At 40.9% G+C, this 25,397-nt stretch overlaps 1 protein-coding gene and 1 long non-coding RNA gene across 3 annotated transcripts in view; one reads left to right on the forward strand and one right to left on the reverse strand.

The window, feature by feature from the left end:
- Positions 1-902: 902 nt before the first annotated feature.
- LOC135188266 (uncharacterized) lies at positions 903-3,036 on the reverse strand. Its single transcript, XR_010307639.1, has 2 exons — positions 2,713-3,036; positions 903-2,349 (listed from the first exon to the last, which is right to left on the reverse strand). It is a non-coding gene; the product is annotated as an uncharacterized LOC135188266 (long non-coding RNA).
- A 334-nt stretch (positions 3,037-3,370) lies between these two features.
- The window catches only part of VAPB (VAMP associated protein B and C), a 37,643-nt gene continuing 15,616 nt past the window's right edge, over positions 3,371-25,397 (forward strand). For both annotated transcript variants that reach the window (XR_010307638.1, XM_064167585.1), the window contains exons 1-2: positions 3,371-3,451; positions 19,022-19,174. Coding sequence is in view for 1 of the 2 variants with exons in the window: in XM_064167585.1 (XP_064023655.1) it covers positions 3,394-3,451; positions 19,022-19,174 (211 nt within the window). In the remaining variant the exon portion in view is untranslated. The remainder of the gene's footprint in view (positions 3,452-19,021; positions 19,175-25,397) is intronic.

Raw genomic sequence — 25,397 nt, forward strand, 5'->3', positions numbered from 1 at the left:
AGAAAGGGATCCTTTCTTATTTGTTAATACAGCCAGCTGGCTGGTAGCTTGTTTTTTTTTAAAAACAACAGTGTTTTGGGTGGCTGTGTAGAGTTCAAAAATACATTTGCCTACAGTTACCTTGGGTGATTTTTAAAAGATGTAGTCTTCTTGTTTCAATGCATGATGCAACTCTACCATACTTAGTTATTAGCTGCCTTTGAAAGTGTAAATAAGCAAAAGTCATGGTTTTGATACTGCTATTTCACCTGAAACAGTTCATATGTAGAAAACATATACTCTCATGTTTTTAATAGAGACCTGGAGTAACTTAAATTTATTGCTCACTACCTGTTGGTTTTAAGTTATCCTCTTAGATGTACAAAAGCAGCTTTTGAAGAGTGTCAAAGGGATATGAATGCATTGGAGAGAGCATAAGAGTAGCATATACAAGGAATATTTAAATGTGTTTATTTAACGTGTTTGCATGGGGAATCTCAATAGCTAAATGACACCCACCTCATTTGCACACATACACAATATGAGATAATGTACATGGATCAAGCCTTTCATAGCATTTTTAGGTAAGATCTCATAATAGATGAAACTGTTTAGATGACCCCAGTGCAAAGCTTTCAGATGCTTCTTGGAGTTTCCCTGTAGTGTTCATCTCCGTTTTCTCCTGTTAATGAAAAACCCAGCTGGGCACCAAGTTGCTTCTTAGTCTTGTCATGGCTGAACTGTTAATGAAGTGAGGGTTGGTTTGTGTAATTGGATAAGGACCCAGTATGGTGGATGCCCTTCATGAATCTGATCTGTCCACTGTTAAATGTACACACATTATTTACATACAACAAAACTCTGACAGCCTACATTCGTTAGACTTGAGATTTTTCAACTTAAAACAGTGTTGTGCTGTATAAAACCTGAAAGAAGACGCAGGTGAGTCCTTCAAGCAGGTAAGTTCAGAGCTACCACTTTTGGTAACATGGCACAACTTGGCAAAGCCTTTAAAGATGTGGATCATCAAATGCTTAAGGCTGTTCTTTGTACTGTTAGGAAAAGCAGAACTTGGAAAGACCTGGACAGCAACACTGAACAGTTGTTTACTTAAGGGTTTTTTATTATGTATGAGAATACATTGTACAAAGTTTCTTTTTCCTCACAACTAACTTGCAGATACATATAAGACTTGTCTCTTCTACTACCAGCTGGATTGAGAATGACAGGATCTGTTTGTAAACATAAAACCAGAGAGATTTCATGAACAAATACAACCTTTCCAGCATATCAAAGAAAACTCTATTCCATAGCCTAAGTGCACCCAATTGTCTCCTGATTTGAGCTCTAGTAAAATGTTATGATTTAAAATTTATAGCATAAGCCATGGCTTAACCCCCAGTAGCAGTAAAAAAACCCACCCAAACAAACAAGAATATTGTAGGCTCCAACTATAATTATCTAAGCGAAGAATAGCAAAGACCTGAAGGGGGGGGAGGAGGAGAGTATTCCTCTATGACATTCCATGACCATCTTTTGTACTACAGAGAAGGAATTTAAGGAAGAGATGCAGAATATTGCTGAAGCTTCTAAAAATTAGTCCTCTGTATTGGATAGAAAAAGTCAGCAGGTTTCACTTGGATTATCCTAAATGTGTATATGGGTTTGGCTTGCTTTTGGCATGAAATGGAAGACCTCCAAGAACAAAAGATGGAACAGGATTGGAGGTGGTTAAGCAGAGGAGCTGAAAAACACAAATCATCATAGACAAGAACAGTTTAAGTGTTGAGATGTGGCGTAAATACTGCAGATGTGCTTAAAGCATTGAACAGCATCATCCCATCTAGTGGTGTGAATCAGTCGTTTGTCATCGCTTCTATTGCCAGAAACGAGAACAAGCCTGTTGTCATGAATTTGGATTTTCTTAGCTGCCTTACACACTTTTGGCAGTTACCAAGTAAAACACCATTCTTGATACAAAAAACTGCAAGGATGAGGTGCATGGCATGAGTGAGTTGTGTTGGCGCCATAAAATGGATTTTCACACTGGGTTACTATTACCATGTTTTCAGTCATCTCTTACCTATTTGCTTTTCAGTCCTGATTAGAACTTAATATAGCTGAGTACTAGGAGATTGATAGCAATACATCTCTTGCTTTTCATCTCTGGAAATTGCATCTTCTCCCACAGTCCTGTATATCTTAAGTCATGAATATTTTTGGTGGACATAGATTTCTAGGTTTTATGACCAGTGGATTTCTGCTGGTAACTGGGGAATCCCAAACTCCTGCTTCATTGTAACCCTCCACTGAATTTGGTTATAGCGATGCTTCATAAATTCTTGGAACTTTTAGAATGTTTAAAACAACCTGATGAGAGAACAGAAAAAAACCATCCTGTTATTGTAACTACTTGGGCCTAAGGCTACCAAAGAAGCAGTACTTTACATTATACCAATGTATACACTGTAAAAATATTATACATCAGGCTCTTTAGAATGCAAACAAACAACCCAAAATAAAACCCATCCAACTCACAAAAGAACCCCTAACAAGGCAAAACCCAAGCAACCCAAAACAAACTCAGTAACAAAAAAAAGCCAAATCCAAACAAAACAACCCAAAACTTTGGTTACAGTGTAGAAAAGGAAGCTAGATGTTTTTTCAGTCACCAAGGTGACCTGCAAGCCTCTTGATTTATTAAAAAGGCAGCTTGTCCTTCGTGACAGTTACCAGCCTCTCCTGGAGCTGTAATGCTCTGTTCAGCTTTGCAGTCACACCACAACTGCCCCAGAGCAGCTATCTCTCCAGGAACCCCCTCCTTGCTCTGGATGCGTTTCTTTTCCCCTTTCTTAGTTTTAACCTTCTTCGATGACAATAATTGGTCCTTTTTCTCCTGCATAAGATTACAGATACAGGGTGATATCTCAACCCGGGCCAGCTCCCAAGAGAAGCGGTGAGGAGCCTCCCCGCCCTGCTCCTGCCGCCAGCCGGGCCGCGCCGCCGCTCGCAGGCAGCCGGAGGACGCTCGGAAGGGGCCAGCCCTTCACCCGCTGCGGGAGGCGGGCGGCGGCAGACGTCAGCCGCAGCCTCTCTCTGGACCTCACCGTGCTGCATCATCCCGCCTCCGTCCCGCCTCCCGCCCTCTCCCCGCGTCCTGCCAGGGTAGCGTGCGCGCTGGGAGGCTGCGAGCCGCCGCCTGCCCTCGCTGGCCTGTCCCCGCTTCGCCACCCGCAGCGCCGCTCCCTTCGCCTTTTCGAGGCCGCTTGGCGGGGGTGAATAAACTAGCCGGGCGCGCCAACCCCCCCGCCCGCCCGCCTGCCTATCCTTCTCCCCTCCCTCCCCCCTTCCTTCCCCTCCCTCCCCGTCCCTTCCTTTCTCCGCCTGGTGCCGCCACCGCCGAGGAGGAGGAACATGGCGAAAGCGGAGCAGGTCCTCAGCCTGGAACCGCAGCACGAGCTCAAATTCAAAGGTACGAGGTGGCTGCCGCCGTCCCCCGCTGCCTCTCCGCGCTGCGCTGGCGGCACGGCCGTTCTCAGGCCCCGCTCCAGCGGCAGCCATTTTCCGGGGACCGGGGCTGGGCACCAGCCGCTAAAATGTCCTTCAGCGCCGCCGCCCCCTCCCTGCCGGGCTTCTCCTGTCTGCTGTGGGGCGGAGAGGTGTCTCCTTCTCTAGTTTGCAGGGGCCGTAGTGGGGCGCGGGTGTCCTCGCTGGGCCTGCCCCCGCCGAGGCTGCGCCGCCCACCCCCACCCGCGCCGCGGGCGGCTGCTGCAGGGCCGAGGGCGGCCCTGAGGGAAGAGCCTGCAGAGGGGGGTCTCGGCCGCCGCCTTCCTAGCCGATAGCGGAGCAGCGCGCCCTTGCAAAGCCCCTTCTCCCCCGGGCTGACCTTCCCCCGCCGCGGCGGAGGGCGGGCCGGGAGGTTTTGCGGGCGGCGGTGGGTAGCTCCCGAGCCCCGCGGGGCCGCCCGGGTGAGGCGGCGGGAGCAGCCCAGGGCCTCCGCGGAGATGGCAGTGGCAGGGAAAGGCCGTGTTCTTTGAACTCCGGGACCCCCGGCCTGAGGCGCTGCCTCCCCGAGCTGTCACGCAATTGGGGCGTGGGGCACCCGAAACGTGTGCGTGCGGCTCAGCCGGGCTTGGACGGAAAACACAGGGCCGCTGGCCAGGTGCTGGGCACTGTTCCGTGGCTCTTTCATGTTCCTGTTATTATAATTCGGCAAGCCCTTTAGATAAATTAATCGTAAATACTCTACTTGTGCAAAAATCCGTCATTTCTTTAGATAAAAATCTTGACTCGGCGCAAATTTTCATTAGCGTTAAAATTGCCATCTCCGAGCCTGACAGCACTACTGTAATACAATATTCTGGGATTACAAAAAAGCGTTCGGCAAGTTTATTTATGCTGCCAGAGTCAGAGGTGCTTTATAGCTGAATATCTGGCAAATTGTGGTTTGTTTGTGCCTTTTAATAGTAGTTTACTGGCTTCTGGTAAAAATAACATTAGGAAATCTTCACCTATTTTTAATAGTAAATATATTAGGAGCAATAACAGAGAGTTTATCGAAAAGAACAATAATAAGCACTAGGTGTGATGAATATATCTTTGTTGTAAGCTGAAGTATTTATGTGTTGTTATGGCAGCAGTATCAAACATGCTTAAGAAGGAAACTGTTGTTTTAACGTTCTTTATGTTCAATATGCTTAGAAGAAAATCAGCTCTTGTTCTGAACAGTATTGCTTTCAACGAACAAGTGAAAAGCTCAGTTGTGTAAAAAATGGGGTCTTAATTGGTACTGACTTGCTAATGAGACCTAATTGTGATTCAACATTTGGGGTTATTTTCACTTCAGCACAGGTAAGTATAAATCCAGCAAAAATGTTTGGGTTTTTTTTTTAATGAAATAAGATAACTTGTCAGGCTGCCCATCTTTCAGTTGAGGTTCTGGGCTACATAGTTAGTAGCCCTTGAAGTTAAATCAACCAACCATGTAGATTTTGCTTGCCAGGTCTTTAGCCCATTATATATACTCCTTAAAATGTAAAATGTTATTTGACTAACTGCAGGTATTAAATGTTCTAGCTTAAAAGTGTGCTTAAATATTAATGTTCAAACAGACTTAATGCTGTGGATAGTATTCCTGTGCTTTGGCAGTAAATTCTGTCTTACAGTCCTTTCAAAGCGGTAATGCTGACCACTGTCCTTCATTCAGGAAAGGCCCGTCTGAAGTATTCATGAACTAAATTCTGCTGCAAGCCTTTCTTGTCCTGCTGGTTTTGTGATGGCATATTGCCTGGTGATATGGTTGAGGTTATTTTCTTACCCTTGTAAATAGTTGTATTTATTTCCAGAGCTTTGCTTTGCGCTATACGAGTAAATAGAAGCTGGTAGAGGTCAGTAGTACTGCTGACTGGTATGGTTGTACTTCTTTGCTGGTATGTGCTGAAAGCTCTGATGTTTAGCGTAGAGCCAGCAATGTCAGTGAGGTAGGAGTGTAAACCAAGTTTCACGAACACTGGAAATGAATAGAGGTCTTAAAATGCAGACAAGTAGAAAAAGCAGAAAATACCTCTGCTGCTGTTAAGGTACTCTGTATAGCTCTTAAACATAACATCTAAAGGGAGGTATGATGTGAGGAATAAGGTACAGAAGTGGAGACTTCTTCTGTATGTCCCAGTCACTGTGGGGTTGCAACCATCTTAGCCAGTGCTTTCACCTGTGAAGGACCAAAGACTTTTTTAAAGAAGCGTTTTCAGTGAATCTTCTATATTCGTCTGACGCTGTCTTTCAAAACACAGTCTTTTTCGACTTGTTAGCAAAAATATCAAAGGAAATTTTCAAGCTATAATTATTTTTCACTTCACAGCATGTGAACATCAGCAGGGATTGTCTTTCTTTCCCGCCTCACATCTTCTGCACTGTAACCCACAGGCTCCAAAATAGCATCAGCATGTGTTGCGCTAAAATGCAGCTGTGAATAGTGGGAGGCAGGACACTGATGTGCCCGGTTCCTTCCCCTGGTCTCTGATGCCATGTGAAATAGGAGCTTTACTGTCTTGCCAGTGACTTCCTCTACTTCTTGATTGTTGTAGACTTGCAACTTAAGTGAGAAAGCATCAAGCTAAAGGTTTATTGCTCAGACTTTATTGGTAATGGATGGTGAAAAAGACTGTTAGTATACATGACAGTATTTCCATTTTTTTTTTCTAATCTAGGAGATCACATCCAACAGTCTGCCACAAATTAGTTCAGTTACAACATTCAGGGCTCTGACTTCAGGAGTTGCTGGATTTATAATTAGGCATCTAAATGTCTACATTTGGCCCCTTTTGCTAGATGATTTTGAATCCAACTTGTAATGGCAGTGCCACAGTTGTGCTCCAGGCGCTGCCTTGGGCACTTCACAGGGTGGCTGATCTGACCCAGTGAAGCTGATGTGACCTTTGAGCATAATGTGCCTATCTAGAGCTAATTTCTTTAATATCAGCAAGTAAAATTTTGTTTGTCTGTAACTTACTTTAGAACTTGCCAGGGGTTTTAGGTATTTGAAACACTGTTGCATTCTTTGCATATGCAGTGTCAGGTGGAGTGGTGCTAGGCAGGAGACATGCACAAAACCGGAGGTGGCATAGACTGGGGTGCATTTCAACAACGTGTTTAGAGGTTTGCTACAGGTTAGGCTGGACTTATGACTCAGCACTCTGTTACAGTGCTCCCCAAGTGGCAAGTCGCAGTACTACCAAGTGCAGGATTAATTCCTTGCAAAAATCTGTAAGCAGATGCCAATTGGAAATGCTCTTTTCGAGTATGTGATTCTGCACCGGCACGTATGCAGCATGTCACCATTTACTTTCTGCAAAGGACACAATAATAAACGAGAATAGCGATATCCATCAGTCCTAATAGTACTGATTCAGACCTGGCCTGAAGCCTGGAAGTGTTGTTTCCAGGATGTCACTTGTCATTGGCTCAAGTGAATCCCCTGAGTACATCAGAGCTGCAGTCCAAAGGTATGGCCTCAGCCAGTGTGGATGTGCTCAGGCTAACAGTGTATCTACAGCACTGGGAGTGAAGTATCTGGTGTTCAACAGTCCATGTGGCTTGTGTGACCTTCATTACTGTGGTAATGCCACTCCCAGGTAATGTAGTTTGAGCTCTGTGGTCTATATAAACTAACCAGATCTATGCATTGCACTGTAGATGTGCCAGGTTCCCCTTATTGGACATACCCACTTCTTATCAGATCCCAGGCTGACATTTTTCAATTCAGTGATTCATTTCAGACATAAGATTGGTCTTCATTTAACCTACAGTTGTGAAGCCTCAGAAAAAGGGTTAAGGACTTGCTCAGACACTGTGACTAAACCATATAATTACACGTCTGTCCCTGTTGTGATCTGTCTGTAATGATGAAGCACCCCTGCACAAAAGGTAGTCAGAGGGATTTGACTCTGCTATTTTTGCTGGATAAATGAGGATTTTTTAGTCACTGCTGCTGGAAGAGGCTGTGTTTAAGAATGTAAAATACTGAATATTGAGAGAAGTTGCCTGTTCAGTAGAATTAATAAGTATCTTTTAAGCTGAAAAGGTACATGCTGCTTTCTTCAAAATTACTAGAGCTGTCCTGCGTAATGGCAGACAGTGCTGGATGATTTTGTTTGTTTGTTTATTTTTACTCTTTGAAGGCTGCTCTGCCACTGGTGATCAGATTTTTTTTTCTGCTGGAAAATGTACCAGTCATATTTCCCTTTGTCTAGCCTGATTGCTAGTAAAATAATCGTTAAGAAAGAGTAAACCTTCACACCTCTCCACATGCTTTAATTTGATTGTCAAGTTACACAGCTAAAAAGAAGACATAGTATTTGAATAACAGGCTTCCTAAAGCTAAACAATCTGAGTATGTAGCCCAGCTATCAAACAAAATTAGTCATTTTCTGCTGACATTTAAGTATTTGCACTTCATGTTATCCTCCCTATTTGTGCAACTTGAAGTCGTTGGCTTATTCTGTGAAATGTGTGTTATGGTTATATAGACTTGCTGCATCTTGCTGAATTGTTCTAATTTCACATATGCTGCTCATTTTGTAATTACTTCACCACTTTGCATGGACTCAATTTCACTTCAAAAGAGCAGTGTTTGGAGGAAAAGAGATAAAAGCAAGGTAATGGTGCATTGTGAGTGTCTCATGACATATCTCATGGTTCAAACGATGGAATACATTGAAGATAGTGCTTTTCTTGAGCTTCTGTAGTCTGCTGGCATCCTTCACACCAGAGGTATGACACTAACAGCCCCACTGGGAAGGGAGCGAGGAATTGCACATGTAGCAGCTAACAGAAATTTGAAACTTTGGATAGGATAGGTAGAGAGCTAAAGAACAATTACTTGGGCTGCATGAAGCAGTCAAGGTGTAGCTGCATTTTCTGTTAATTAATGTATTTAGGTCTCCCAAGACTATTTCCAACAATCTCACAATGTGCTTGAAGTCTTTGGCCAATGGGATTTAGAGGTTAAGGGCTTTTGAATATTTTTGTACTGCCTAGATTTTAAGAATTGCAGTTGAAGTAACAGGCATTAACAGGATCAAAGTATTACTATTTCAAGGAAAGTCCTAGTGCAGGGATAAAATCAGCATGAGCAGTTGCTACCCTTAGTTTTGTGGGATTTTGTGTGTTTAATGTAAACAATTGCTTGCCTTTATTGTAAGAGATCATCATTTCATGTTCCTTGGGAATCTCATGTTTGTGCAGCAATTTTCAGCTAATTTTAAGCTGTGGAACCATTGCAGTGATAGGTGAAGAAGTTTGTTGAGTTTATTTGAAAGCTTATCGGGGTGGCAAGCTGCCAGTCTGCTTTGGCTGATGGGATGTGATTTATCACTTCAGAAAATATATCTGATAATAAATTGCATTGCAAATGCATGTGTAAGGGGTGGCTGTCTTAACATCCTAGCATCATGGATGTCATGTCAAGTAAAGACAAAGATAATGTATCATAGTGGGTGCAGGTTCACCCAGATGCTTAGCAGTAAATTGTATTTACCAGCTGCTACCCTGCGTGCCATGTGCAGTGTCTTATCACCCATGAATGAAGAGCATGGAGTGGAAATTTGCATAGGAGTGTCTGATAATTTCTTCTCATTGGAAATGAAATTACTGTGTTTTTTCTCACTTCACAGGTTTTATAAATTAAAAACTTATCAGTAGTCACACAGTGCTTTATTTCTTATAAGGTAGTTTAGCTACCTTGGAACACAAGGCTGAATTTTGCTTAATTGCACTCTTAAGTAGGGATTACGACTGTAAAAATTAAAATACAGACCTTCAAATGGATTGTTTTGAAACTCAACTGGAAAAAAAGGCATCATCACCATAGTGAATGATCCAACTTTATGAGCTCAGGTCAGCTTACATCTATGAGCAAATACTCCATTTTAAAAGAAGCTTAATTTGGTGTACTCACCCAGCTCTGGAAGGTATTGATTGCATCAAATGAGTTTGGAATAAAACGAGCAATTTCTACATATGTTATGATGCAGTTCTTGCAGAAAACTGGGTGACCAAGGGTTTATCTTATTTCTTGCTTTTAGAGTGCCTCTGAACTCAGAGTTCTGCTTAGCTGGAGACAGTGCAAGAATCAAATGACCCTTGCTAATTCTGCCCACATCTTGCAGTCATAGTCATTTTCTACTATCTTGTTACCGTATTGGTCTTATGCTTGTTCCCTGCTGGGAACAACTAATAACTACTGCATGCATTTCATAGTTGATACAATAACAGCCTTTTTACTTTTTCAGTCAGTGTAGCTGCCTGGTTTTGAAAACGTTATTAATGATGTTTGCAACAGCTTTGTTTGTGGTAACAGCTGTTGTTTCAGACTTAAATTTCATCTTTGTATTTGTAGGGAATGTGATCTTTAATATTATCATTATGCTTCTGCAAAGCTTCCCTTCTGTTTTTTTTTCTGTTGTCTTTTTTCCCTTCTAAGTAAATCTTCACTGATTTAAGTGACAATCTGGTTCAGTCAGGAACCCTCCCAGCTAGACTTTTTTCTCTGAGTTAGGGACTCTGACACTGGTGCAAAAGTTCCTGTAATGACCAGAGACAGAAAGGAAGCCTATTTTACCTAAACACATGAATATTTAAGTACCAGTTGTTCTAAACTAGGGGCCAGACTCATGCCCGGTCTCTTCCTCCGGTTCTCAACCCAATATTTATTCAATATATAAATAATTTCATACCTTCTTTGTAGACTGAGATGTCTGCAGAGACACAGAGGATATTTTCTGGTACATCTGGGATGTTGTTGAGTTTAAAACTTGGCCTGCTAGGCAACCTTTGATAAAGAGGGATTTGTGCCATCAGTCAGGAACAGCTGTCACAATCTTGTTGTCATTGAAAATGTATGCAAAGCGAATCACTATTTCCATGTTTAATTCAGTGCAGGATTAGAATGCACGTGAATTGAAGTGATTGAGTATTTACACTAGCAAGACAACCCGGGCAGTTGACTGTGTCTATCCCTTCGGCATTAGAACTGTTCTGAAAATTGCTTACTACTTCTGGCCTCAAAAACATTTGTACAAATTGGGTACTGCTGCTGCCTGCAGTATTTTGTATCACATTAGTATAAAAAATAATCTCTTTACTAAACTACTTTAGTGTCTAGTTCTCTGAGCTGCAAATGAGGTCCCTCATACCATGGTGCTATGGATTAAAGATTTTATCGTTATAAATTTAATCCTGTTTTCTTGGTTGGCTTCCACAAGGGGTGGAAAAAATACAGAAGGGAGAGAGGTTTCGCTGATGATCCAGTTATTTACCATGCAGGCTATAAAATCATGTAGGTGTGGGGCTCAGTGTGGACCCAAAGCCTAAGTATTTGCAAACAATTTTGAAGACCTTATTCAAGTTTGTTGTGCTTGTAGAAGGCATGTCAAATTGCTCTGTCATTCTTTAAGAAAATAAAACCACAATTGCACTTTTCTTTTGTTTTTCCCATGACTGCTCCTTTTAACCTAACCAGTTCATCTTTAGTGGTTCTCTAAATGGTTCTGATAAGCAGGAGTTCAGCCCATGTATGTGCAGTTTCATGTTTGGACTGCCACCATTTCCTGTTTATATTTGCAACTGCTGTTGCTTGTTATATATGAATTAACAATATAGTCCACATTTTTGTAAAATATTTGTATGTAGCATGTCTTCTGGTTTGCAATACCTTCTGGCCTTTCTACCCTTCACCAGACCAGAAGCAAAAGCCTTAACAGCAATAAGATCATTTCTTTTTTTCCTTTATTTCATATGGCTGTTTTTACCTGATGCTTACTGGCTGCAGATAATGCTTGGAGAAATTTAGATTTGGAGACTGGAAGTTCACATTAGTATCTTGCTCTATGCCAGACATTATAAGCTGACAGATATTTTTTTTTTCTTACTAAGTTTTCATACTGCTTCTGATTAAATTTCTCATGCAGTTTTGGTTCAGGTTGGGCTTTTGTTGGTTGGTTTGGGGTTTTTTATTTGGTTTTATTTGTCTTTTTGTTTATTTTTCCTTTAGTTATGAAAGCACATTAAAATAGACCAGTTTTCAAGTGGTTTTTTAGAAATGTATCTTGTTAAATTCAAGATTCCTTCCACATTTGTGAACTTCCTAGAAAAGCAGCTACTCATTGTGCATCCCAAAATCTCTAATTTTGCTTCATTCTTGTGGTATTTGCAATTTATGTGTAGTTTTGCACTTAAAATATTTGTTCAGTTACTAGTTAGGTTACACATCAAATTTGTGTATTGCACAAGTTTATATGAACATAAAGTTGAAATAGTTAAGTTGCTCTTTCTCTACTATTTTAATATGCATTTGAAGTGGAGCTTAGTGATGAAATTAGACTAGGAAAAACTACTTGACAGAAAGTAAAAGAAAAAACCTAATTTGGGATGGTGCTTTACATGATGATGCTTCATCCAGGGACTTAGCACTGTTTTTTCCAGGGAAGCTTGCACATCAAGTTGTCATCATGCTGCATTCTGCTCTCTGCTGTTGCACACCCACTTTTCCCTAGAGACCAGGGCTTTGTTCTGCTATCCTTTCAATTCCCATCCAGCAACTCCTGTGGATGAGGCTTCCAACCATGGAGAATAAGCAGGTGTCATCTTGTGAGTCTTACTGTGTCCTGCTTATTGAAGGAGATGAAGTTACTATTCCATGATCAAGAGAGAGTATGCCACTATTTTCTGAGCTGTTCATACCTAGAGAGAGTTGGTACATAGGATATTTGTGAGTAGAATGAGCTAAGTAATGCAATATGTTCGGCATTCAGTTCTAAATGGACACAAAAGCCCTGAAGAAGCAGAGATGAACCTCTAAAGCCAGTCAGCTCTGATGTCAGTCTTCTGTTCAGGCACTTGTGTGTGGAAAACTGCTTTAAGTTTAGGATGTAGAGAATGTGATTCCTGTGTAGTTTTGTTGCTGAAGGGTGTTCTGTGCAATGTGAAGAAATCAGTTAGAAAAAAATTTACACTGATACCAAAATTATTTGAAGGGCATATTCTTCCATTCTTTTTGGCAAGCTTCTGTGTGGCTTCTCAGTGCTTACAACTGTGAAGTCAGACTGTTAATGATCCTCTGAGGAGTAAAAGGTGACAAAATAACATACTAATAAATGCCCTGAAAATAGTCTTCAGTCTCATACTTGTTTTTTTTCCTTCTTCCCCCCCCCCCCCCCCCCCCCCCCCCCCCCAAAAATACACGAGGTATGTTCTGGCAAAAATAATTTGTGCCAAAGGACACTGATTAATCTATCCAAATGGATCAATTTATTGCCGGCCTTGCCCCAACTTTGGCATGTGGATCATGTAGATTTGTTGGCTTTCTGCAGCTTCTTTTTATTTTCTTTTCTCTCTTAGATAATTTTATTGATTACTTTTTGTTTTAATGACTCCACTGCATCAGCTATTGCATGGGAAGTGATTTGGATGGCACTTCTGGTTTCATAATAGGTTATTCATCAAGGCTTCTACTGTTTGACACAGCAGAAGTGGAAATGACCACTTCCCATCCTATCACTTTGCTTCAAGGACTGTTTTGGGTGAGGATAGTTCCTGTGAGAGTAGAGCAACTGATTCCATGGGAACAGAGGGTACTAGCTACTTCCATTTAAAATCTGAGCTGTGGTAGAAAGGTTTATTACATGGGGATTAAGAGAGGCCTGTTTTCCTTTAAAAAACATTACCACATGTTGGATTATTGAGTCCTCTCAGTGACTTACTTGTGAAATCAGATGTTTATGCAACACAGGCATTTCTTGTTTCTCATTCTTTGACTTCATTGATTTCAAAAGTTGTGGATGCTCAATTATGAATGTCTCCAGTGCCAGATGATGGTGATGATTAAAACTTGGCATACAGAACTTCTTTAAACACTAATCTTCTGTGCTAATTAGATAAGTATTCTCATGCTTCATAGAGTGGGAAACTATAAGGGTCCAAACCTGCTTCTGTTTTGGAGTTGCCAACAACTCTTAAGGCTGTTAATAGCAGAAGATAAGCCCTTAAAGGATTTGTCTAAAGACAAGTAAGATGTTGCAAGGGTTTGATTGGCTCTTGGGTGTTGTTGATTCACAGGCACCTGGCTGATAGCTCAAGATGTCTTGCTTGACATTTCAGCTCTTTCCATTTTAATGCTTATCTTAAAAGGTCATCAATTTTATATATAAGCTTTAAAAAGAAGTGTGCAGTAAGTCATGTTCTGCTCCTGTAACTGAGCCTTCCTGCTCATTGCTTGCCTTTTTGACTAATGGTGACAGACACCCCTAGAAATCAAATGGAAGAAATTGTGGGAAAATGAAATCACTTGGTATTGTCAGAAGCTTAGTAAAGGAACTGAGAAGCAGTGTGGATATGATTGGAAAAGTTATAAATAGAAAGGCTGAAATACTCAGATGGAGAGACAACTGTGTTCTTGGGTGGTGGTTGCTTTGTGCATGGTGCTAACACCCTCTGGCTTACGACTCTGTGTAATAGGTTTGTACAGGCTGAAGTAAGGTTTGAGAGGCTGATCAGGCTGTAGGAGTGCAAGCCATCATAGTATGTGTTGTTGGGGAAGGGAGCCTGAAGTATCATGTTCAACCCTCATTCACACATTCAGTCAGTGTGGCTTTTTCATTGGGTGAATTATTGCTCCATGTGGACATCTACTAGTCAGGGCACATCAGCATTTGCAGGATTTAGGCTCTTGGGAATAGCCACGAAGGAAGTTTTCTCCTCTACTTTCCACCATCTCCCTTATTAAAGATTCCTTGGTTACCTTTCAATGGCTGATTAATATGTCAGATGATTAATGACTTTCATCTGACACATCGATGGGATTAAATCATAGTGAAACATCCTTCCCTCCCTATTCTTGCATTCCACAGCTTTCCACAAAAGAAGTACATGAGGGATTGTCTCACTGGAGGTTCTGCTTGTATTTCTGCCTGTTCCCAATTACCTTGCCCTTGGATATGTCTCTGTGGTGCTGAGTTGGAGTGGTAACAGTTGTTTAAGGAGGATGATGCAAGTGCATCTAAAACATACTGGGAATAACATGGATAGCCTGATGTGAATTCATTCTTAGTCTTGTTGATGAGTGATTGCTAATTTAACATGACTACAATTGTATCAAGTGCTTCTGCAGTGCTTTGGGTCTGCAAAGCAACAGTTCACTCTTTTTTTTTTTAGGAGATGCCTCGTTTTAAACAGATGACAATTTGAGCTTATGCACAAAAAAAAAGGCATGTGCTTTAATAGTTTAAACAAGTATTCCAACACTGGAAGTACAACTGCAGTACATATGCCTAGATGTGTTAGCTTTAACCTAGTAAACAGAAGACCTTGTTGCCTTCGTTTGGCAGAATGCTGCATGCAAAGGCATGGTTCCCGTGATGCCAGTGTTTTCAGTTCTGCTCTGATTTTCTTTTTTCTCTTCTCCACTGCCCCCCCTCTACTCCCTGTCTTTTAAGTGGATTAATTTTTCAACCCAGACAGCACCCTGGCTCAGATCTCGGTGTAAGCAGATGAACACTGCACAGGTAGCACAAGCAGTTGGTGGCGATAAGATTTCAGACCACCCTATCCTCTCAGCACTGATATGAATTGATGCAGAAATAAAGCAACCCTGGGACTGTGGCCCACCTAATGTGTGTAGTTAATTATAAAGACCTGTTTGCACCTACACATCTGTAGAGGAGTATGCCTGTTAACTTTCAGTGTTCCAAACCAATCTTGTGCCATCAAAGCTCTGCTGATACTTGTACAAAGTTCTTTCACATACCAAACAGTGCTACAGCAGTGTTCTTCCTGCATTGAAAGTACAGGTCATTTGTCATGGGAAAGCATGGGAGTTTGGTCAAGCTATTGAAATTTGGTACAATGATTCAGTTGTGTAATGTGGTTACTGTGACTAGTGAGTAGCAAGAAACTTTCAGCAAGTACTGTGCTGATCAAAAAGTTACCAGTTTGGCTTTGCTGGTACAATTATGAGCAATTTTTATTGCAATGAGAGTTATCTAAAATTTAGATGGAGTTGACATCATGTTCTTTTGACCTAATTCTCAGGCTTTTGTATTGTTACTAAAATGATCTGGGCTATTATAATGCAGTACACTGCAAAATGGCACTCTTAGGAAAGATTGATACAACACTGGTGTTTGAATAGGAAATGGAGCATGGCAAATTCTGAGATAATGCTGTGATCTTCAAGTGTAAAGGGTTGTGTGTGTAGCTCCTGGGTGGAAAGCCACAGCTGTAGCTTGAAACTCACTCTGTTGAAAAATGACCCTATGAAAGAGCATTATACCTCTAAACTGTTTGTTGTGGCATGAGTGTATGAGGTGATGTTTTCTTTAAGTAGTAGTGATAGTTTGTCTATCACTGGATGCTGAGTTTGTGTGAAGACAAGTTGATTTTTAATCTTACTGGCAGGAAAAAAGCCACTGAGCTCTTGTGGAATATTCCAAACTTTCACCGCCAAATTCAATTTACTGCATTCTTCCTTCTAGACAGCTTGTTCCCATGACAACCCCCTGTCAGATGATGCATGTACAGACCCTAAGTTTCCCATAGCTTTGGCCTAAGGATGACACCAGTGGCATTTTTTCTCATGATCTTTTTAAACACAGGAGAAAAATAGTCCTTTTTTTTTTAATTAAGAAGTGTGTGAGTTGTCATTTAGAAAGCACCCTGCCTAATAGAAGCTTTCCTTATCTAGATGTAATCAAAATCACATTAATTGGTTGTGAACATTATGAAATAAAGGTTGTTTTTTAAGAGAGTGGCTTCTCAGTGGCACACAGCAAGAGTCTTCACTGCTGAGTCCACTTGTTGCTTTTAACCCAGGTACCATCCAGGTGCACCAATCTGATTGTAATTTTGCTTACAGCTCACCTTAGTGATATAGATATTGTGCAAGTGTTGCATATATTTGTAGGAGTAGTTCATCCACCTTCAGAGGCATTGGGAAACATAGAGCATTTTGTCTTTAAGTGTCTATGGGTAGGATCCACATGTCCTAATGCCTTGCACTGAGAAATTAATCTCCAAGGTAGATGTGTGTCTTATACTCAAGCTAACTTTCCTACACTGATCAAATGCAGACATTAGAAAGCGAAGGTGTGCTTATCCTGGGATCAATTCCCCCACATAAACTCCCTAAAATTGTCTAACCTAGGCTACAGTAGTCTAACAATAGGCTATTGAGATTTAATTACAGCCTGAGTTGGCAGCCCATGGGCCTTGCTCTTAAAAAGGTAGTCCAGCCAAGCAAATACTTCGCTACCATATCCTAATTACCCCTGAGTAATACTCTGTTGTCTGTTAGTTTTTTAACACACTTAAACCACTTCTAGTGTCACTTTATTCCTGCATTTGGCTACTCTGTTCTGCTTTGCTACTGTATTTGAACAGTAGTGCCATGAGAAGTCTGCCCACATACAAGTTTGCGGAGAGCCGAGGTTGACTTGCTGGCTAATCTGTAAAACCTCTCATTTGGGGGAAATGTAGCTAAAGAAAATCTTTCAAGTTTGGTGAACAGAGAGGATGAAGAAATGTCAAGCAGACAAGAAGCAATGAATTCAGTCTGCTGAAAGGCTTTGGTGCCAAGTGTTTTGGTGTGATCTATGTTAGCAATAAGTAACTACATTTGGGAATTATTTTACACACGGCATTGTTGTCAGATTACTGTTACAAACAGCAGCTTCGTGCTGGGCCACGCAGATCCTGCACGCATTCATGGATCAGCCAAGTCAAAACATGGTATTTCCCACAGGAAATCTATCTCAGCATGCACACTAGTAAAGCACTACCGAGGATGCAGCTGCATATGTAGGGCTTTGTAGAGGCGACCCTCCCTCTGTGCTGGAATAGTTCAAGCTGTAATTTTTAGTAAAGGCACATCCTTAGTGCTTAAGCATCAAGTACTTTCTGCTGAAATGTTAGACTTCTTCCAGTTAGAGCTGCCTTGAAGGTCTGCCACTGACTTTGCACAACTCAATGTTTACTGGGTTTTTCTGAGAGTTTGGCTTGTTTAACTTCCTAAACAACTCCTGGCTGCTTCTACCCAGTTATTTTCCATTAGACTTAAAGTCTTGCTTTGCATGCAGAGCACTGAGCTATCTTAACAGCTGTGTTTCATTTTCTTTCACATCTCAGTGTTTCACCAGACACAGGTTTAGTGAAGTCCTTGTTATGGGATCTGAAAAATTTATTGCTTCATTTTTTTTGTTACCAGGTTGTGTTGTCAGTGAAACGCAGATTTGTTCAGAGTGCGAGCAGAAATGGTGCTACATTGGTGTCTGGTTGCATCTTTTTTGTATGCAATTGCTTTGGGGCTTTTTTTCCCTTCTAATTACCTAAAGCAAATTAGATGAAGGATAAAGGTTGCAGAACGTAATACTTTCAGAGTTGTATTTAATATCTCAAGAGACAAATTTGCTTCCTTTTCTACAAATGGAATTTTTTTAAACCAACTGTGCTGCAGGTGGAGGCTGATGGAATGTTGCCTACTAGTATTTTTATTATCATCATTCACCTTTTTTACATTTTAGGGCTGTCATTTCTGTAAGGAAAGGTTTGTTACTTTTTTTAACCTATTGCTTTGAGGATAGATGAAGACATTTTATTTGGGTATCAACTTAATGACTTCTATGCAGAAGACAGTCAATCAAAGTATGGTTACATTTCTTTTAATTTTACCATCTGTGCAAGCACTGCAGTTGCATGTTACCTGATTTATCAGAGTCTTGTAGAAAATCAGTACGTAGGCTTTCCTCTAACCCAAGGGATCTGGGCTGTTTCAGCTAGGCAGTGAGCCTGTGAGAAACTGATTTACCTGTACTCAGTGTTGCAGAACTTGACAGTGCTCCCAGTGTCCAAGAACTGTCGTTTTTCCACATGGTTACTTTCTGCTTTTGGTGAGAGAGGCTATTTAATGAAGATTTCTTCTGGCTTATTTCTAGTAGTCAAGAGAGTTATTAAAAATTAATTGGTAGGAAAAGAGGATGGACACTGATTGCTTAGCTTGATGGTTATTGTACAGCATTTCCGAATACCTGGTGGAATCCTGCTTCTGTGGAGGTACAGCTTGTGTATGCAGTTGAATCTGTAGTAGCCACAGTTCTAGTTAACATGCTCTACTATTTATCATCTATAGCACAGGTGTATGTGGTGTCTCTGTAAGCCTGGGGTCGCTGGGATCCAATAGTTAGAATGGAGTAACTGTGATACAGCACAGTTTGGCATCGTTTGAATGCCATGTTGTTGTGTTGGCACCATGTATAAATGATTTCCTCCTTTTTGTTTTGCTGTTAATGATCAACTTCAGCTGTTGGAGCATGCTGCAGTCAGTGCTTAGGGGCCTCACTGCATCCTTAGCTTCACGTGTGCCATTATCCATAGGTGGAAATTGAACATCTAATTACTTTATAAGATTTGTGAACAGAGATTTAGAGCCTACTCAGCCTCTGCTTGGAAAGTACTTTCTGTGTGATTTCAAGTCTGCTTTTGTTCTCTTCCTCAGGTCCTTTCACAGATGTTGTCACTACAAACCTGAAACTCGGCAATCCTACAGACAGAAATGTGTGCTTCAAAGTTAAGACCACAGCACCACGTAGATATTGTGTAAGGCCTAACAGTGGAATTATCGATGCAGGAACATCAATTAATGTTTCTGGTAAGCCATTTAAGTAGTTTTTAATGACTGAGAGTAGAATCATAGAATCAAGCAGGTTGGAAGAGGCCTCCAAGATCATCCAGTCAAAACCTGTCACCAAGCCCTATCCAACTAGTTTCTTCAATTACTTCTTGGAATGTTTTCCCATCTGAAAGTATTTTACTGAGTGTTTTGTAGAAGTAACAGGTTGTGATTTCGTGGGGAAGCAGCCATTTCACATATCCTTGCATCCTTTATTCCTAGTCTGGCACAGTTTTTCATCGTCTTTTGTAGGGTGAAGGAGGGAGAAATATGTAAATTATTTATGTAGTTCATCAACAGCCATAGCCAGCCTGTCCAAACCAGTGCTGCTGCAGCACTGCCCTCCCTGTGGGATTATTTTTGTACAGTTTTTTTGCCAGCTTAATTTCCTGAACCAGCTCATTACACAGTCAAACAAGTGCCTGGACAGGCAAGTTCAGAGAAGAATAAAACTGAGCAGACTGCAGCCCATTGTTTTAGACTAGTGTTGGATGTTGCCAAATTGCCTGATATAACCAATAATGAAAACACTTACTTTGAAACCATGCTTGTTTTGTATTTCTGAAGATGCAATATGCTTTGGTGTCAGAAATGTCAAGTGACTAAGTCTTTGCTGTTCCATAGGAAAAGTTAATGATTTTCTCTAATGACTCAGTAGCTCTTGACTTGCCTGAGTTTGGTAATGGAAAAGCAAAGGAGTGGCTTATTTTGAAAGCAAAAAGAGATGAGTATTTCCTGTGAAGGATATCTCTGTATTATTAACTTGCTGATGATACATGCTTGAAAGCAATGCATTTTCTCAGTGGCTTCTCCAGTCCATGTTTTTAATAAAGACTTCTCTCAATGCATGTAGTAGTGGCATCCTCCATGAATAAAGTGACTTTTTAGTTAAGAAAACTATTTCTGTAAACACATAGATTAATTTTATTACTTTTCATATCAATATTAAAAATCATTTACCAATGGGTTACACAATTTGCCATTGGTCTCTTACCAAACTTCCACCCCGGAATGGACAATTTTGGGAGTTAAAGCTGCTGCCTTCTAATTGGAGGGGGGTGAAAAAGGGAAAACTAAGACTTCTGGTTTCTTACTTAAAGTATTCAGGCACCTCACCCTTGGAGAGCTTGCTTCAACCAAATAAAAATCGATTCCAAAAAACAGTGTAACATTAAGAAACTCATAAGTCTCCTAATGTTCTGTAAGTCATCCTGAGCATGCCTACATTTGCACAGTCACTGATCTGTTGTCTTTGGAATTTCTCTTGTGTCAAATTGAGTGTGCATGTGATTTGAGAATTGTGCCTCACCTGCGGTATATCTCTAGGGGATGTCACATTGAGGAGATAACCAGTGCAATGTGGTAGCTTCAGGTGGAGCAGGCAAAGCACTTCTGCTTCAGAAGAAGGCTAGCACATATCCAGTAAGCTCTGAAGTGACTAATATGTAAATGAAAGAGCTCTCTAGAGAGAAATTGAGACTTTAAAAACTTGGGATGATTCCCAATAAAGCTGTCTGTCATCTATTTTAGCTGCAGGCAAGCATATGAAATGCATAGAAATCAATGAAGCGATAATGAAAATTAGCATGGTTTCTAGCTACAAATTTATCTTCATGCTATAAAGATGTGAATTCTTTTAATTTTTCAAATGAACTTTCAAAATTGAAGGCCTTTTTCCTTTGCAGACATAGAATGTCCCTTTTAAAATGTTGGCTTGATCTCAACATTGTTTCCTTAAACCTTTGTTTACAGTGCCCCTTTGCTCTACCTTAACCAGAAGATAGCATAGGAGAGTGCCTAGATCTTGCTATTCCAGCCCAGCTCTTCCCAGTGGTATACCATATGGAATATGGATCTAGTCCAGGACTCGAAGTATCCAGTTTTGTCCTAACCCTGAGCTTTGTTGTGCTCATGCTTACACAGCTTTGAAATTTTTCTCTCTCTGCTAACTTCAGTGATTTATGATTCAGCTGATTTTGCAAGTGGCTGTGGTGTATTTAATCACAAGCTCACATTTGTATTCTACATATTTTTGTGCTGATAATAACTTAGTAAACAATGACTCTAAATCACCATCTTTTAATACTATTTAAAATGCAAGCATTTCATTGTTCTTTATTTAATAAGGTAAAATTACAGGTAGATGTGTTACAGAATTCTACAGTTATAGATGTTAATTCTTTATTTCCTGATATGTTCTGAAGTGAAACTGTCTTTATCTCATGCCTTGGTTGAATTTCTTTTTAATAGAGCTGTATATATTGCACTCCAAATAGCTTCTTTAAACCATGTATGGGACTTGATTTTGGACTTAAAGATAGCATTGGGTTTTTCTTTTATTAGCAGAAGGGAGTCTTTGGACAGGGCAAATCAAAGAGGGGGGACTTTCACTAACTTATAGAAGAGAACTGGATTTGAATTCACAGAAAGGGGGAAATGTGTTTAGTCTTTGCTTTGGAGTGATGTTGCTTAAGCACAGAAGGCTGATTTTGGAAATAATGAAGTGAAAAGTGATTAGAATTTGGGGGGCTGCCTTTGAATCAGTTATTTTTCCATTATGTAACTCAAGTCTGCCCAGAGCATAAAAACAGGACTTGAATTCCTCCAAACCTAGCAAAAATATTACTGACAAGAAATTAGTAGAATATAATTAATTCAGCAATAACTTCCAGCCACTTAAACTAATTGGGCTGTATTTACTATGTGCAATCTGTCCTCTTGAGAATTGCTGACTGGCTTTAACTTGGCCATTTGCTAGTACTGCATTGGCACTGCACCTTGTCTCTCCAATCAGTGCCTAAGTATAGTGGCATGAAGCTCTGGAACAATTTATTAGTTTCTCAGAATACTGCTACTGACTGAAGCCAAGTTTGGGGCAGCTTTATTTTCCTTGTGCAGTAGCACTCAAATGCCTTCCTCATACTCTGTGAAACTGTATCTGTACTGTTTTGATGTAAATATATGAGAAGATGTTCTGCCTTAAGATAGAGGCAGCAGTCAGAATGCTGTACCACTTCATTTCATATTAATATGATGACTCATTTGAATCCTATAAAATGCCAGAGAAGTAAAGCTTGCTTTACTCTACTGGAGTCTCAAACCCTGGCTTCTTAAGCCATGTCACAGCTTTTGCTAAATACCAGCAGCAAGAGCCCCATCAGGCTGCGCTGTCTGCTGCGGTGTCAGGTTTGTAGCTTGTGTTTTCACCTGTTATATAATGGCATGTCGTGTTAGCAGCTGAGTTTATGTAACTGTTGGGAAGTGTGTGTGCTGCCATCTGATTCCACCGCTTTTGCTCTGAAACACTTGGCAAAGAGGACTACTTGCACATGTTCCCTTTTTGTTAAACATGTCTCATTTCAGCAAAGATACCTGACTTTGTGTCTTCCAAGATGTTGAAATAAAAGATATGAGTGGATTACAAGAGGAAAGTGGAAAAAATACAAGTAGATGCTGCTGAGTCTGCAGAGAGGCATGTAAAGAGGGGAGAGAGGAAGTACAGATGGTACCATCTGTGCACAGTGTCCCGCTGAAGAGAGCAGTCTTGAACATGCTTCCTAAAAATGGAGAGAAGCTGATATTATCCTTAGGTTGCTGTTGAATATCCTAGGGAGCTTGTTTCTAGCCTTTTGTAAACTTGCCTGACTTTGAAAAAGCAGTTTACATTGCATTCAAGAAGGTGCTCCTGCAGCTCTCTTCTCTTTGGTTGCAGTTGGGTCTGCACCTTTCACTGAGATCCTGTTTGTTCCCTGTGCAGTGTTGCAGCCCCTTACTCTTCAGAGGCAGTGTTGCTGCTGCACAGTTGCCCCAGCCCTCCAAGAACTAGGCAGCAAGTTTGGGGTTGGTTTTATCCACTTACTTTAGAAGACTTGACTTCACAGATTCAACATTTTTCAGTGTTACTGACATATTTACAGAAAAAATCTATGTATATGTGGAACAAATGTGAAGTGATGCAGTGGGTTCTGCCTGTTTTCATGGATGAGTGTCCTTTGCTCACCTCTAGCAGAGCTGATCAAATTGCAGGCTGATTGAGGCTTACCCCTGTATCTGTTTAGGGTATTTGATGTAAAGGTGACATAAGCGTGATAGATTTGATCTATCCAGACCAGAAAGAACTTTGTGCAGTGCCATTTAGGAAAAATGATCAATAAAGCTAGGAAAGAGAAGTAGATTTACAGACTATTGAATGAGCTGCTTAAGAGTAAACACGGATGTGTAATAGCAGGAAGTCGCTTGTGACGTTTCTTGAGAATGATTCTTGGTATTAACCCTGTTTAATGCTTTTATAAGCAATTCTGCCACAAGAATGATGATGTAATGTTGGAACACTGAAGATACACAACAGAACTAGGTGTCCTTGAAGGCTGCAGTAAGAGAAACAGAGGATGAGTTTCATCAGAGAAACTGCAAAAGTATTTGAAGGATAAAATGCTCCTACTGTAAATGCAGGCTTGCTGAAGGGGTCTGGCTGGGGTCACCAGGATGCTGACATAATGTGGCTATGAATAAGGCAGATGTAGTATGCGTGAGCAGGCTGGATGATGGAAGAGGTGAGAGGGTATAAGTGCTGTTGGCCAAGGCATTAGTAACATTTCCTGGATATACAATTGGAGTAGCTTTTTTAGAGGAGTTCAGGCTGGAACAGGTGCAGAGAATGAATGGTGAGCCTGGCCTGGAGAGGACCCACTTAGTCTAACTTGTTCAGTTTTCCAGAAGGCCACGAGTGACTGTGATTGATGTCTTGGAGTTCACCAGAAGTGAGTGACTCTTTCCCTTCATTGATATTTAAGCATAAGGGCAGCATTGGTCAAGGACCAAGTAAACAAGCCATTAATAAATTTAGATGGAAACTAGAGGAAGGTTGCTGACTATCTGAGCAGGGAGACTTTTCTGTTCCTTCTGCTCTTGGAAAGGAGTGCTAGATCCTAGCAGGTGTTAGGGGTAGGGTTTTGCCTCCTTCCATGTTCCTTGCTTCAGATTTCTTCTGTTCCTTGATAAAGCAGGTTTACTCTGGGAAGACCAGAAGAGTTTAAGGCTTCAGCCTTAAATTTGTTTAAAATACAGGTATTACAGCAGAAATGTGTGGAAAAAAATTGTATCATTTCTTTGGAAACACCAGAAGAGGATGTACATAAGCCCAGCCCTTTGTGTTTGGAGAGAAACAAGTGGGCTAACACGTGTAGTTTGGGGTAGTCTGGATCCTATTGCACTCTCAGACTTTGCAGCTTGGGTTGTGACAGAATACTTTTGGTGCTTTAGCTGTAGAGTGGTTTAGAAAGTGGATGAAATACATAAACCTGCCTGAGGGCTGCTGGTGCTAGTAAACCTGAAGATCATGTTAATAATTTTGTTTCTTAGAGCTCTAGGTTCAAATGAAAGCTGGTCAGAAACTTTGAAACAGATGAGATGACTGAGTTGATAAGGCATTTTGTAGCAATATAGGCTTTCCACATAGTTCTTGCATAAGGTGTGGAATTTGCAATCAAAACAGAGTAGCCAGATTCATGGTAGCAAATTCTCCAGTCATTAGGGCAGTTCCATGGACCTGATCTTCCACAGATACTCCCAGTAGTATGTGGATAAATGCTGAAATGGTTTGGTTTCCTCTTGAACCAAGTGCCTATTTTTGAGCTTCCCATCTGGTTTACAAGACATTTGCTGAATAATTTGTGCCAATGTGGCTTTCATGTACAAGTGCTAACAACGTTTCTACTGTCAAGCCCTCTGTAGCTGCTTGCTCTTAAGATTCAGTGAATGGAATTCAGAGCAGCAGTCATTTGGCGTTGGAGACTGACTGGCTTCAGTGCTATCACTTGGGACATAATGATTTTCAAATGAGCTTGTAGTTGCACTCAGCATAGCGAGCTGATAAATCTGCAGATCTGGAGAAGTTCCATAAATGAGATGGTTTTGACTACCCAGCTGAATCTTGCACAATATGTAGATATGAAATAAGAGTCTAATACGAGGGAGAGAAGCTGACTGCTGCTGTTCAGTGATGTATCATGCAATGCTGGAATGCCTGTGCTTGCTCTGTGCAGGCACTTCTGTTTGGGAAAATAGCTTTTAACAGTAGCTTGTTAATCCCCATACATTAGTTTTGGGCTAGTATTTGATTGTTGCAAGATGAGTTCAAAATGCATGGTAATTTTTAAAGCACCTCAGCTGAGAGGCTACTGCTTGCCTTCTCTTCCAGCTT

Source organism: Pogoniulus pusillus, chromosome 29 (genome assembly GCF_015220805.1).
Source record: "Pogoniulus pusillus isolate bPogPus1 chromosome 29, bPogPus1.pri, whole genome shotgun sequence".
Taxonomy (NCBI): Eukaryota; Metazoa; Chordata; class Aves; order Piciformes; family Lybiidae; genus Pogoniulus; species Pogoniulus pusillus.